The 15,723-nt window shown below is 45.1% G+C and overlaps 1 protein-coding gene and 1 non-coding gene across 3 annotated transcripts in view; one reads left to right on the plus strand and one right to left on the minus strand.

Annotated features, from left to right (window-relative positions):
* The window catches only part of TULP3 (TUB like protein 3), a 55,612-nt gene that overhangs the window by 27,607 nt on the left and 12,282 nt on the right, over positions 1 to 15,723 (plus strand). For both annotated transcript variants that reach the window (XM_045364547.2, XM_005569829.5), the window contains exons 3-4: positions 8,270 to 8,429; positions 9,779 to 9,916. In XM_045364547.2, coding sequence (XP_045220482.2) covers positions 8,270 to 8,429; positions 9,779 to 9,916 — 298 coding nt within the window. The remainder of the gene's footprint in view (positions 1 to 8,269; positions 8,430 to 9,778; positions 9,917 to 15,723) is intronic.
* On the minus strand, positions 258 to 366 carry LOC123567730 (U6 spliceosomal RNA). Its single transcript, XR_006690837.1, has one exon. It is a non-coding gene; the product is annotated as a U6 spliceosomal RNA (small nuclear RNA).

Consider the following 15,723-nt stretch of genomic DNA (forward strand, 5'->3'; position numbering starts at 1 on the left):
CGTCAGTTGACGGACATTTGGGTTGTCTCCACTTTTTGCCTATTATAAATAAGGCTATTCTGGATATCTGCAAACAAGTTTTTGTGTGCACATGTTCTCATTTCTCTTGGTTATATATCTAAGAGTAGAATTGCTGGGTCATACTGTAACTCTATTTAACATTTTAAGGAACTGTCAGACTGTCTTCCAAAAGGCTGAACCATTTTACATTCCCACTAGCAGTGTATGAAGCTTTCCGTGTTTTCACTTTTTTTCAGTTTTAATATGAAATCTTCATGAGTTTATGTGTCGTTCTTGTGCAGGGGCCATGCTAATCTTCTCTGTATCATTCCAGTTTTCACTATACGAGCAGCCAAAGCAAGCACGGTTTTTCCACAATCTTTTTTTTTTTTCTTGAGACAGAGTCTCACTCTGTTGCCTAGGCTGGAGTGCAGTGGCACAGTCTTGGCTCACTGCCATCTCCGCCTCCCGGGTTCGAGCGATTCTTGTACCTCAGCCTCCCGAGAAGCAGGGATTACAGGTGCCCGCCACCACGCCCAGCTATTTTTTGTATTTTTAGTAGAGACAGGATTTCGCCATATTGGCCAGGCTGGTCTCGATCTCCTGACCTCAAGTAATCCGCCTGCCTGCCTCAAAAAGTGCTGGGATTACAGGCCTGAGTCACTGTGCCCAGCCAGTTTTTCCACATTCTTACCAACACTTGTTATTGTCTGTCTGTGATTTGGAGCCATTTTAGTGGGTGTGAAGTGGTATCTCATTGTAGTTTTGATTTGCATTACCCTAATGACTAATTATGTTGAGTTTTTTTTTGTGTGTGTGTGGTGGCCTTTCATTTTTTTATTTTTTCGAGATAGGGTCTTGCTCTGTCACCCAGGCTGGAGTACAGTGATACGGTCATAGCTTACTGAAGTCTTGACCTCCTGGGCTCAAGCGATTCTCCCACGTCAGCCTCCTAAGTACCTGAGACTGCAGGCATGCACCACCGCACTTGGCTAATTTTTCTTTTTTCTTTTCTTGTATTTTGAGATCAGTGTTGCCCAGGCTGATCTCAAACTTGTGACCTTGTGATCCTCCTTCCTCTGCCTCCCAAAGTGCTAGGATTATAGGCATGAGCCATCATGCCTGGTCAAGTTTTATAGTTTTAGCTTTTACACTTTCTGTGGTTTATTTATTTATTTTTTTCTGAGATGCAGTCTTGCTCTGTCCCCCAGGCTGGAGTGTAGTGGCATGATCTCAGCTCACTGCAACCTCTGCCTCCTGGGTTCAAGGAATTCTCCTGCCTCAGCCTCCTGAGTAGCTGGGATTACAGGCGTGTGCCACCATGCCTGGCTAATTTTTGTATTTTTAGTAGAGACTGGGTTATACCATGTTGGTCAGGCTGGTCTCGAACTCCTAACTTCATGATCCGCCTGCCTCTGCCTCCCAAAGTGCTGGGATTACAGGTGTGAGCCCCTGTGCTCAGCCTCTGTGGTTTATTTTTTAAACTGATATATAATAATTGTACATATTTATGGGGTTAGGGTTAGGGTTAGGGTTATTGTAATGATCACGTTGTTTAAGGTATCCATCACCTCAAACACTTACCATTTCTTTGTGTTGGGAACATTTCAAATATTTTAGCTATTTTGAAATATACAATAAATTATTATTATTATTTTTTTTTGAGACGGAGTTTTGCTCTTGTCCCCCAGGCTGGAGTACAATGGTGCACTCTCAGCTCACTGCAACCTGTGCCTCCCAGGTTCAAGCGATTCTCCTGCCTCAGCCTCCTGAGTAGCTGGGATTACAGGCATGCGCCACCACACCTGGCTAATTTTGTATTTTTTTTTTTTTTTTTTTTTTTTTTTTTTGAGACGGAGTCTTGCTCTGTCGCCCAGCCCAGGCTGGAGTGCAGTGGCGCGATCTCGGCTCACTGCAAGCTCCGCCTCCCGGGTTCACGCCATTCTCCTGCCTCAGCCTCCCGAGTAGCTGGGACTACAGGCACCCACAACCGTGCCCGGCTAATTTTTTGTAATTTTTAGTAGAGACGGGGTTTCACCGTGGTCTCGATCTCCTGACCTTGTGATCCGCCCGCCTCGGCCTCCCAAAGTGCTGGGATTACAGGCGTGAGCCACCGCGCCCGGCCCTAATTTTGTATTTGTAGTAGAGATGGGTTTTCTCCATATTGGTTAGGCTGGTCTCGAACTCCCATCCTCAGTTGATCTGCTTGCCTTGGCCTCCCAAAGTGTTGGGATTACAGGCGTGAGCCACCACCCCCAGCCAATAAACTATTCTTAACTATAGTCACCCTCTTGTGCTATGGAACACTAGAACATATTCCTTCTATCTAACTGTATGTTTGAATTAATTGCTGTGTCTAGTGTGAAACAGAGATTCAGCTTCATTCTTTAGCATGTGGATATCCAGCTATCCCAACACCGTTTATTGAAATACTTTCCTGTTGAGTATATCTTGCTTTTATTTTTACCAGTTTCACTAGGATACTCTTTTCTGTTTTTGAGAAGAAGTCTTGCTCTGTCGCCCAGGTTGGAGTGTAGTGGTGCAATCTTGGCTCACTGCAACTTCTGCCTCCCAGATTCACATGATTCTTGTGCCTCAGCCTCCAGAGTAGCTGGGATTACAGGAGTGCGCCACCACGCCTGGCTAATTTTTGTATTTTTCTTAGAGATGGAGTTTCACCATGTTGGCCAGGCTGGTCTTGAACTCCTGGCCTCAAGTGATCCACCCACCTTGGTCTCCCAAAGTACTGGGATTACAGGTGTGAGCCACCATACCTGGCAAGATACTCTTATTTTCAGGGTATGTGGGCACCTTAGCTAGCTGCAGAATGGATTTTCTTTCCTTCCTTCCTTCCTTCCTTCCTTCCTTCCTTCCTTCCTTCCTTCCTTCCTTCCTTCCTTCTTTCCTTCCTTCCTTCCTTCCTTCCTCTCTCTCTCTGTCTCTCTGTCTCTCTTTCTTTCTGTCTTTCTCTCTCTCTCTCTTTCTTTCTTTCTTTTTTTTGCAAGACTCTTGCTCTGTTGCCCAGGCTGCAGTGTAGTGACATGATCTTGGCTCACTGCAACCTCTGCCTCCTGGGTTCAAGCGATTCTTATGCCTCAGCCTCTTGAGTAGCTGGGACTACAGGTGCACGTCACCACGCCCAGCTAATTTTTTGTATTTTTAGTAGAGAAGGGATTTCACCATGTTGGCCAGAATGGTCTCAATCTTTTGACCTCGTGATCTGCCTGCCTCAGCCTCCTAAAGTGCTGGGATTACAGGCATGAGCCACCATGCCTGGCTGAGATTAGTTATTTTAAAACAAACTGATAGACCGCAGACAACCAGTCTGATGTTACTTACTGGTTGTATTCTGTGGTTGTTTGGTCTGTTGGAAAACTGTCATAGTGTAACCTCAGCCCATTACCTCTAGGGTGACTCCTTCTCTAGGAAAATTGAGAATTAGTTAAACTATCATTAATTTAAATGAAGCTTTATTTATTTTTGAGATGGAGTCTTGCTCTGTTGCTCAGGCTGGAGTGCAGTGGCATGATCTTGGCTCACTGCAACCTCTGCCTCCTGGGTTCAAGCAATTCTCCTGCCTCAGCCTCCCAAGTAGCTAGGTTTACAGGCTTACACCACCGTGTCCAGCTACTTTTTGCATTTTTAGTAGAGACGGGGTTTCCGGTATGTTGGCCAGGCTGGTCTCGAACTCCTGACCTCAAGTGATCCGCCCACCTCAGCCTCCCGAAGTGCTGGGATTACAGGCATGAGCCACTGCACCGGCCAGAGCTTTATTATTTTATTGGATAAAGTAATTTCATGGAAATTTCCTCCAATCTAATCTCCTTTAGTTTCTTATTGTTTATTTTGGCATCACCATTCAGTATTTTGGCCCCAGGCAATAGTAAGACATACCACTAAATTCTTGGGAAGATAGATTCTTTTACTGTTCAATTCCCAAGATAATTAGGAAATTTAAAGGTGATTAAATTTTAGTTTATACGACACTTAAAATCATGAAGGCAGTGTGTTTTAATTCCATTTAGGGCATCTAACCATCAACTTTGGCTTTCTTCCTGGCTCCCTGACTTACCCTGTCTTGGTAATGAGTCCTTACTCGTTGATGTAGCCTCATTTAAAGCACTCTTAAGTTTTCAGGGAAGTAAAATATAAATGAAATAGGAATTGACATTGTTACATTCAAACCCTAGTAGCACTTCTCTCCTCCCCCATCCAAACTGCATGACAGTTTTCACCAAGATGGCAGCTTGCACATACCTGTTTAATGGTATTTTTCTTATTTATAAACTTGGACAGTAGTAAGATCTATTCAATACTGAGGTATAGTAGCTGTGGCCCTGATTACAGTTTGAGTCTACAGTTGTTTTTTTCTTAAGTCATTGGTCTAAATGAGTTCGATCAGTCTTTAAGTAGATAGAGAGAGGCTTTCCCAGATACCTTGGTGGAACCTGTGGTCAGGGGTCTAGTCTCCCCTTTACAAGTCTGAGAGCTTAGTTTGTCAGTGAACCTGGATATAACCAGGTCCTTTGGCACAAATTCACACTAGTTAAACCCATACCAGTAAGTTTTAAAACCAGAGCCCCAAGTTATTAATTTACAAAGGGAGGTGTACTTTTTCAGTGTGTATTCATCTCTACTGTTCATGATACTCTTTTCCTGGGAAAATGATACCTAAGAAGTTAAACTTCAAATTAGAAGGCTTATTGGTGAGCAAGGAATCAGAGGGAATGAGGTCAGGAGTTCAAGACCAGCCTGGCCAACATGGTGAAGCCCCATCTCTACTAAAAGTATAAAAATTAGCTGGGCATGGTGGGGTGCACCTGTAATCCCAGCTACTCGGGAGGCTGAGGCAGGAAAATTGCATGAACCTGAGAGGCAGAGGTTGCGATGAGCCGAGATCGCACCACTGCACTGTCCAGCCTGGGCAACAGAGCGAGACTCTGTTTAAAAAAAAAAAAAAAAAAAAAGATGTTTCTCTTTCTTGGACAAACTGGATAACCCTATCAAATTCTAGCTCTTTGGCCTCCCTTTTCTAGACCACAAGCAGAAAACTCCTTTTCTATATAAAATATTTTCCTTACATGTGAACCCCTCTCTACTAAAAATACAAAAAATTAGCTGGGTGTGGTGGCGGCACCTGTAATCCCAGCTACTCCGGAGGCTGAGTCAGAAGAATTGCTTGAACCCAGGAGGCAGAGACTGCAGTGAGCCGAGGTCGCACAGTTGCACTCCAGCCTGGGCAACAAGAGTGAAACTCTGTCTCAAAAAGTAAAATAAAATAGCTACAACATTTGGTTTTTTTTTTTTTTTTTTTTTTTGAGACAGTCTCACTCTGTTGCCCAGGCTGGAGTGCAGTGGTGCAATCTCGGCTCACGGCAACCTCTGCCTCCTGGCAACCTCTGCTTCCCGGGTTCAAGCGATTCTCCTGCCTCAGCCTCCCGAGTAGCTAGGATTACAGGCGCCTGCCACCACACCTGGCCAATGTTTTATATTTTTAGTGGAGATGGGGTTTCACCATGTTGGCTAGCTAGACTGGTCTCAAACTCCTGACCTCAGATGATCCACCCGCCTCGGCCTCCCAAAGTGCTGGGATTACGGGTGTGAGCTGCTTGCGCCCAGCCCTTTTTTTTTTTTTTTTTTTTTTTGGGATGGAGTCTTGCTCTGTTGCTCGTCTTGGAGTGCAGTGGAGCAATCTCAGCTTAACACAACTTCCATCTCCCGGGTTCAAGAGATTCTCCTGCCTCAGCCTCCCAAGTAACTGGAATTACAGGTGCCTGCCACCACTCCTGGCTAATTTTATTTTTTAGTAGAGACGGGGTTTCACCATGTTGACCTGGCTGGTCTCACACTTCTGACCTCAGGTAATGTGCCCACCTCGACCTCCCAAACTGCTGGGATCACAGGCGTGAGCCACCGCGCCCAGCCCACAGTATGCGTTTTTGTTTCATCGATCATTTCACAGACTGTGTGTGTGAGACAAAATAGCTGTGGCCATATAGATAAGATATGGCAGTTTCTTATGATTTCAGTACTTAATATTTACCATCTTTTCAGGCAAGTTACTGGTTTTTCTTGTTGTTGTTGTTGTTTGAGATGGAGTTTCGCTATCGTTGCACAGGCTGGAGTACAGTGGCACAGTCTCAGCTCACCGCAACCTGCGCCTCACAGGCTCAGGCAATTCTCCAGCCTCAGCCTCCAAGTAGCTGGGATAACAGGCATGCGCCACCACGCCCGGCTAATTTTTGTGTTTTTAGTAGAGACGGGGTTTCTCCATGTTGGTCAGACTGGCTTTGAACTCCCCACCTCAGGTGATCCGCCCCCCTCGGCCTCCCAAAGTATTGGGATTACAGGTGTGAGCCACTGTGCGTGATACTTTGTATCCATTATACAAGACTTCTTGGTCGCTAGAAGAATTTTTTTGAGACAGAGTCTCGCTCTGTTGCCCAGGCTGGAGTGTAGTGGCGCGATCTCAGCTCACCACAACCTCCACCTCCTGGGTTTAAGTGATTCTCCTGCCTGAGCCTCCTGAGTAACTGGGATTACAGGCGTGCACCAAGATGCAGGCCAATTTTTGTATTTTTAGTAGAGACGGGGTTTCACCATGTTGGCCAGGCTGGTCTCGAACTGCTGACCTCAAGTGATCCACCTGACTCCGCCTCCCAAAGTGCTGGGAATACAGGCATGAGCCACCGCTCCCGGTTGCTAGAAGAATCTTACTGGCCAATTCCATTTGGCGGAAGTCATCATAGCCTCCTGTGTATTTAGTGTTCCTGGGTTAAGGTCCTTCTATTCATGGTAGTTCATGAAATCTCAAAATAATCTCCAAACATAGGTTAGTCCTTGCTCTAACACCTATTCATTCTTGATGGTATATTCCGTATTGGCACGTTATCTTAACTCCCCAGTCTTTTCCCTCTGTACACGAGCTATTGAATTAATCAGTGTGCTCTCATCAGGCCAGTTCAGGAAAAACACACTTCCTTTTTTGATAGTCTCGCCCCTTGGAGTGACTCTTCTTCCTGGAGGCACTTTTTAGAAACAGTATCAATGGAAAAAAGTAAACAGATGGCTTCTTTTGCCTGAAAAACAGTAGTAAGTGGGTTATGATATCTTTGTTTTTTAATCATGTCTTTATTTTTTAGCATGGGGCTTCACATGTTTCCTATTCTGAGTTATCCCAGATCCATAATAATTGCTATATATTATAAGCCCTTATTTGCCAAAAGGTACTAGTACTATGTGCTAGTACTCTCCATTTCGTTGGTTTTTTATTCTCAGGGTCTGTCATCCGTTTTTCCTGACTTTTCTTGCTACCATAGTCTTTATCTTGCTTTTATTCAGAGTTGACCGCTTTGTATTTGGTATGTTCCAACTGCCATTTTTTTCTTCTCACCCTTGATCCAAATTTGATTTCTAATATTATATAAGATAAATAAGAATGCCAAACTTACTGCTTTTTGACTAATTAGAACATGGAAATAATTTGAGTTTTAGAGAATAATAAAGTTTTTTTCTTCCATTTACAAAAGTGAGAAAACTTTGGAAAAAAAAAAAAGACTAGAAAAGAGAAAATAATCATGCCATAGTCTAGCACCTGAAGAAACCCCCCTTGCTCTGTTCCTCCATCTTCCCCCCGTGCATGTGTGTTTGTATGTTTTGAGCTTGTAATCACATTGTGATAATGCTGTGATGATTCCCATACATCTTTAGTAGACTTGGTTGGAAATGCATTGTGTGGGGCAGGTGCAGTGGCTCACACCTGTAATCCCAACACTTTGGGAGGCCAAGGCACCAGACTGCTTGAGCTCAGGAGTTTGAGACCAGCCTGGGCATTATGGGGAAATCCTGTCTCTACAAAAATACAAAAATTAGCTGGGCGCGGTAGCACACACCTGTAGTCCCAGCTATTCAGGAGGGTGAGCCAGAAGGATCGGGCGCACCTTGGAGGTCGAGGCTGCAGTGAGCTGTGATAGTGCCACTGCACTCAGCCTGGGCAACCAAGTGAGACTCTGTCTCAAAAAAAAAGAAAAAAAATGCATCATGTGATTTTAAATAGATCTTTATAGGTGTTAGGTGTTCAAAAGTATTTGTTAAATGAAATGATTGAATCCTTACTCCTCTCTGTGCCTCAGTTTTCCCATTTCTTAAACGGGGAAATAATAATTTACAAGATGTTTTGTGAGGATCAGTGAAAAACAAACTAAATGTTGGAAGTGGCTAGGTCATGTCAAAACTCTACTTGCTGGCTATCATATCGCTTTTTTCCCAGAGGCTACTACTTGAGAAGAGGCAGAGGAAAAAGCGCCTTGAGCCGTTTATGGTGCAGCCCAATCCAGAAGCCAGGCTACGGCGGGCGAAGCCAAGGGCCAGTGACGAGCAGACTCCCTTGGTGAACTGTCATACTCCCCACAGCAATGTCATCTTACATGGTGTGTATTTAGGCAGCATCACTTCCTGCTGGGGTACAGTTTTCACAAACCTAGCAGGCAGGAGGATTCTCAGACGGACCAAAGGGACAATATTATTAGCACCATTACTAGGTACCTTCACAAATCTTTATAAACACATTTGGGGTCTTTGAGGAGAATAAAAGCAATATAATCAGTGCAAGATGCCTTAAGGTTTGTGTCCATTTTAGAACTGTTGTTTTCTTTTCTTTTTTCTTTTTTTTGAGATGGAGTTTTGCTTTCATTGCCCAGGCTGGAGTGCAAAGGCAAGATCTTGGCTCACTGCCAACCTCCTTCTCCTGGGTTCAAGTGATTCTCCTGCCTCAACCTCCTGAGTAGCTGGGTTTACAGGCGCCTGCCACCACGCCCGGCTAATTTTTTTGTATTTTTAGTAGAGACGGGGTTTTACCATGTTGGCCAGGCTTGTCTAGAACTCCTGACCCAGGTGATCCACCTGCCTCGGCCTCCCAAAGTGCTGGGATCACAGTCTTGAGCCACCGTGCCCGGCAAGAACTGTTGTTTTCTAGATGCCAGATGAATAGTTTAGAATGACCTATTTGAGGAGTTTTTGATTGTTAAATCATGGCAGAGGTGAATCATGAAGCCAAGAATAGGTAGAGAGCATCCATTCTTCCAATAGATAGTTCAAAGGACCATCTGAGATGGTAAGGGGTGGAGGAAGAATAAGATTGTAAGTTCCTCTAAATCAAGCCACCTGAGCTATTGGCTTGGACAGGATCTGTACTATGGAGGACCTACTTTGTTTTCTTGGTCTCATTCTTAAGTTTCTGAAGTACATATAACTTCAGTTACTAAAGTACAAGTACATATTACTTTAGTAACAGAGCATGTTAATAAAATGAACACCAGGCTGGGCATGGTGGCTTATGCCTCTGATCCCAGCACTTTGGGAGACCAGGCAGGTGGATCGCTTAAGGCCAGGTGTTTGAAACTAGCCTGGGCAACATAACAAAATTCCATCTCTACGAAAAAATTAAAAATTAGCCAGGCGTAGTAGCACACACCTGTAGTCCCAGCTACTTGGGGGACTGAAGTGGGAGGATCATTTGAGCCTAGGAAGTCGAGGCTACAGTGAGCTGTGATTACACCACTGCTCTCCAGCCTGGGCGACAGAGTGAGATCCTGTCTCAGAGAAAAAACACCAGTTCTGACCTACTCTCTTAACACATGTTCTTATGGATGTTAAGAAAGGAGGGGAGATAAAGTGATTCGGTAGTTCTTAATTCTGATCACATATGCCAAATCCACCCAACTAAATAGTGAATAATACTTTGCTCCTTTTTTAAAATTCATTTTATTTTGTCCCCTAGGTATTGATGGTCCAGCTGCTGTCCTGAAACCAGATGAGGTTCGCACTCCGTCAGTAAGCTCCCCTGCTTTGGAAGAAGATGAAAACAGCGTGGGCACGGCTTCCAAGCCAGGACTTCAGGAGAGTCTCCAGAAGCATGGTGAGGACTGGCAAAGATTTTAAGGCAATTTGTCTTCTTACTCATTTGTCATCTTTTCCTTTCTTTTCATTGTGGTTAACAATCCACATGACTCCAAATTACTCACGGCTTAGGGCCTCACGGGGGTGACAGTATTAAGCATCTTTTACATCTGAATGTTGGTAATTGTCAGCAATGGTAGTATTTATACTATTGCCTGAGAAAAAGAAGATAATTAAATCTAAACTACTAGCTACCATAGATGACTGTTTCTCTCTTTTTGACTATTTTCGGTTCCCACCGTCTCCTTCTGACAGAGTTGTCACTCAGCCCTCTACTCCACCTCCGTTTCATAGTTGGTGATGATTGATAGCCTTTCTTCTAGTTGGAGCTCTCATTTCCATAAATATTCCCATACATTTCAAAGGTCCCTTGTAGTCTTTCCTTTTTACAAAAATAATTTTATAATGAGAAGGGATTAAGCATCCCCTTTTCAGATGAGAAAACTGAAGCCCAATAATGAATATCTATTGGGTACCTTCTTTGCATTAGGCAAATATTGCTAGGTCCTGGGATATATGAATCAGGAGATTCATATACCACGGAATGGCATAATAAATGAACGTTTAAACAAATTCGTATATTCACTTATTTAGAAAGTATGTTGTGGCCAGGCGCAGTGGCTCATGCCTGTAATCCCAGCGCTTTGGGAGGCCAAGGTGGGTGGATCACCTGAAGGTCAAGAGTTTGAGACCAGCACATGGTGAAACCCCGTCTCTACTAAAAATATAAAAAAATTAGCCAAGCATGGTGGTGGGTGCCTGTAATCCCAGCTACTCGGGAGGCTGAGGCAGGAGAATCACTTGAACTTCGGAGGCGGAGGTTGCAGTGAACCAAGATTGCGCCATTGCAGTCCAGCCTGGGCAACAAGAGTGAAACTTCTCAAAAAAAAGAAAGGAAAAGAAAGTATGTTTTGAGTCCAGGCATGGTGGCTCATGCCTATAATCCTAACACTTTGGGAGGCTGAGGCGGGCAGATCACTTGAGTCCAAGGGTTCAAGACCAGCCTGAGCAACATGGAGAAACCTTGTCTCTACAAAAAATGCCAAAAAAAAAAAAAAAAAAAAAAATTGGCTGGGTGCAGTGGTGCACACCTGTAATCCCAGCTACTTGCGGGGCTGAGGCAGGAGGATGGCTTGAGCCTGGGCAGCGGAGGTTGCACTGAGCTTGAGATTGCGCCACTGTACTTCAGCCTGGTTACAGAGCAGGACCCTATCTCAACCAAAAAAAAAAACGTAAAGTACATACCATATCTCAGGCAACATTCTAGGTACTTAGGATACGTGAGTAAGCATGGTTCTTGCCCTCATGGAGTGCTTATTCTAATTGAAGCTTCATGCACTTAAATAGGCTAGAGCTAGAAAATCAAGGTGCTGGCCGGGCGCGGTGGCTCAAGCCTGTAATCCCAGCACTTTGGGAGGCCGAGACGGGCGGATCACGAGGTCAGGAGATCGAGACCAGCCTGGCTAACACGGTGAAACCCCGTCTCTACCAAAAAAAAAAATACAAAAAACTAGCCGGGCGAGGTGGTGGGCGCCTGTAGTCCCAGCTACTCGGGAGGCTGAGGCAGGAGAATGGCGTAGACCCAGGAGGCGGAGCTTGCAGTGAGCTGAGATCCGGCCACTGCACTCCAGCCTGGGCAACAGAGCGAGACTCTGACTCAAAAAAAAAAAAGAAAAAAAGAAAAAAATAAAATCAAGGTGCTGAGAGAGCCCGACGCCTCACTCCACTCGGAGGCTTGGGAGCCTTCCCAGAGAAAGTGATGTTTGAGCTAGTGCCTGATTCAGGAAGAGGTGCTGGCCAGTTCATAATGGCAGCAGCTCAGGGCGTGTGGTCATAGAGTAGGAAGGGGGATGTAGAGAGGTAAGCCAGGACAGGGAGGTAGGCTCTAATTACGTGGGACCTAATAGACCACATCAGGAATTGGGACTTCAGGGAGTAATAGAAGGCTGGGCCTGGTGGCTCATACCTGTAATCCCAGCACTTAAAGAGGCTGAGGTGGGAGGATTGCTTGAAGTTAGGTGTTCAGGACCAGCCAGGGCAACATAGCAAGACCCAGTGTCTAACAAAAATTTTTTTTAATTAGCTGGGTGTAATGGTAGTTGCAGCTACTTAAGAGATTGTGCTGGGAGGATTGCTCGAGCCCAGCTGATTGAGGATGCAGTGAGCTATGATCATGCCACAGCACTCCAGCCTGGGTGACAGAATGAAACCATGTCTCTAAAAATTAAAAAAAAAAAAAATTGGGTTGGGTGGAGCAGCTCATGCTTATAACCCCAGCACTTTGGGAGACTGAGGTGGGAGGATTGCTTGAGCCTCAGAGTTTGAGACTACAGTGAGCCAGGATTGTGTTGCTGCCTGTGTGTAGAGTGAGACCCTGTCTCAAAAAGAAATAAATAAAAATTAATTAAAAAAAAAAGATAGGGCTGGGTGCTGTGGCTTATGCCTGTAATCCCAGCACTTTGGGAGACCGAGGCGGGCAGATCATGAGGTCAGGAGATCGAGACCATCCTGGCTAACACAGTGAAACCCCGTCTCTACTAAAAATACAAAAATTTAGCTGGGGCCGGGCGCGGTGGCTCAAGCCTGTAATCCCAGCACTTTGGGAGGCCGAGACGGGCGGATCACAAGGTCAGGAGATCGAGACCATCCTGGCTAACCCGGTGAAACCCTGTCTCTACTAAAAAATACAAAAAACTAGCCGGGCGAGGTGGCGGGCGCCTGTAGTCCCAGCTACTCGGGAGGCTGAGGCAGGAGAATGGCGTAAACCTGGGAGGCAGAGCTTACAGTGAGCTGAGATCCAGCCACTGTACTCCAGCCTGGGCGACAGAGCAAGACTCCATCTCAAAAAAAAAAAAAAAAATTTAGCTGGGCATGGTGGTGGGGCCCTGTAGTCCCAGCTACTTGGGAGGCTGAGGCAGGAGAATGGCGTGAACCCGGGAGGCGGAGCTTTCAGTGAGCTGAGATGGCGCCACTGCACTCCAGCCTGGGCGACAGAGCGAGACTCCGTCTCAAAAAAAAAAAAAGGAGGCCAAGACAGGTGGATCACGAGGTCAGGAGATTGAGACTACCCTGGCCAACATGGTGAAACCCTGTCTCTACTAAAAATACAAAAATTAGCTGGGCATGGTGGCACATGCCTGTAATCCCAGCTACTCAGGAGGCTGAGGCAAGAGAATCGCTTGAACCAGGGAGTCAGAGGTTGCAGTGAGCAGAGATTGCGCCACTGCACTCCAGCCTGGCGACAGAGCAAGACTCCATCTCAAAAAAAAAAAGTTATTAGAGTGGCTAAGTAATGTGTCATAGATCATACTGCTAGTTAGGAAGCAAACTTGGGCAGAAGAAATCGCATGAGCAAAGGCTAGGTGTAAAAACATGAGATGTCTGTGCAAACGGGGCCAGGTGACCGGAGTGCATGGTGTAGGAAAGGCAATTTGGTGACATGGATTTGAGCACAGCTCTTGGGCCAGCTTGCTTGGTTTTGAATTTCTATTCTGCCACTTCTGGCTGGGAAGAAGAGCATACAACTTCACTTTTCTCTGCCTCAGTTCTCCTGTCTTTAACATGAAGGTGACCATGGTACTTTCCTATTATTTTACTACCACTATTTTTACAACAAAAGAAAGTAAAAGATGTGGGTTGGACAGATAGAATGAGTCAGAGCAAAAATGATTTTCTATTTAACCAAAGCTAAATTACTTACCTTGAGTCAACTAGCTGAAAAGTGGCAGATTTAGATTTTCTGATTCTTAGTCTAGTTCTTTATCCCTGACTGTAAATACCACATTGTCTGCTTTTGCACTGCTCTGTGAAGTGGCTGTGTTCTTTCTCAGAACTGGCCTTTCAGTGCCAGATGAATTAATGCCTTTTCATGTCTCCACAGGTTGCATCTTGACTATAAAACCCATTAAGTGCTGTTTTGATTGAATTCTAAGAAGTGTCAGTTTGGCAGATGATGCCCGTATAAGTGGCTCCGATTTGCTTATCTTGAAAGTTTCAGAGAGATCTTTGATCTCTCAAGACAGATTCATGTGAACTGAGTTCTTGGTATAAAAATGGCATCTGAAAACATAGTAATAGGTGAAGATATCCATACGATAGTGGTATCTCAGGAGTTTTCTGCCTTTTTGCTACCAATAAAAAGGGGGGGTACCAGGTGTCGTGGCTCATGCCTGTAATCTCAGCACTTTGGGAAGCTGAGGTGGGCGGATTGCTTGAGCCCAAGAGTTTGAGATCAGTCTGGGCAAGTTGGTGAAACCCCATCTCTACAGAAAATTACCTGGATATGGTGTAGTCCCAGGTACTCAGGAGGCTGAGGTGGGAGGATCACGTGAGCCCAGGAAGTTGAGGCTGCAGTGAGTGGCTGTGATTTGGCCACTGCACTCCCACCTGGGCAGCAGAGTGAAACCCTGTCTCGAAAAATAATAATAATAAGTTAATATTTTAGAGAGCAGAAGGAAAAAATGTCCTTTGCAAAGCAAATAATTTTTTAAGTAACAGCTCTTTTGAGATATAAATTACAGACCATACACCTCTTCCATTTCAAGTACACAATAGGCCAGGCACGGTGGCTCACGCCTGTAATCCCAGCACTTTGAGAGGCAGAGGCAGGCAGATCACCTGACGTCAGGAGTTCGAGACCAGCCTGGCCAACATGGTGAAACCCCGTCTCCACTAAAAATACAAAAAAAATTAGCCGGGTGTGGTGGTGGGCACCTGTAATTCCAGCTACTTGGGAGGCCGAGGCTGAGGTTGGGAGTTCAAGGCCAGCCTGACCAACATGGAGAAACCCCGTCTCTACTAAAAATACAAAATTAGCCAGATGTGGTGGTGGGCGCCTGTAGTCCCAGCTACTCAAGAGGCTGAGGCAGGAAAATCGCTTGAACCCGGGAGGCTGAGGTTGCGGTGAGCCGAGATTGCGCCCAGCCTGGGCAACGAGAGCAAAACTCCATCTCAGAAAAAAATATAAAAGAAAATGCTGGGGGGAATAAAACTGCTGTAGAGAACAATGCATCATTGGATTTTTTTTTAATTGTGGTAAAACATGCATTGTAACATAAAAGTTACCAGTGTTAGCCTGGCATGGTGGCTTGCACCTATTATCCCAACACTTTGAAAGGCCGAGGCGGGCAGCTCACCTGAGGTCAGTTTGACCAGTCTGGCCAACATGGTGAAACCCCGTCTCTACTAAAAATACAAAAAAATTAGCTGGGCTTGGTGGCGCACACCTGTAATCCCAGCTACCGGGGAGGCTGAGACAAGAGAATCGCTTGAACCCGAGGGATGGAGGTTGCAGTGAGCCGAGATCGTGCCACTGCACTCCAGCCTGAGCGACAGAGTGAGACTCCATCTTAATAATAATAATAATAATAATAATTTATTAGTGCTACAGCTCTTTTTAGAATGTCTAGCAAGTTTTCCTGTTTTTACTGAAGCCTTCCCTTCCCTTCCAAATAACAAAAAGTACACTTTTTTTTTTTAAAAGAGTTCAGGTGTCATTCTGTCGCCTAGGCGGGGGTGCATAGCTCACTTTAGCCTCAAAATCCTGGGCTTAAGTGATCCACCCACCTCAGCTAGCTAGGATTACAGACACACAGGTACCATCATGCCTGGCTAATTTTTTAAAAAAAAACTTTTTATAGAGACAGATCTCAAACTCGTGGCCTCAAGCAATCCTTCTGCCTCACCCTCCCAAAGTGCTAGGAGTACAGCCATGAGCCACTGTGCCCTGCCTAAATTTTCTTTTTTTTTTTTTTTTTTTGAGACAGT

Source organism: Macaca fascicularis, chromosome 11, assembly GCF_037993035.2.
Source record: "Macaca fascicularis isolate 582-1 chromosome 11, T2T-MFA8v1.1".
Lineage (NCBI taxonomy): Eukaryota > Metazoa > Chordata > Mammalia > Primates > Cercopithecidae > Macaca > Macaca fascicularis.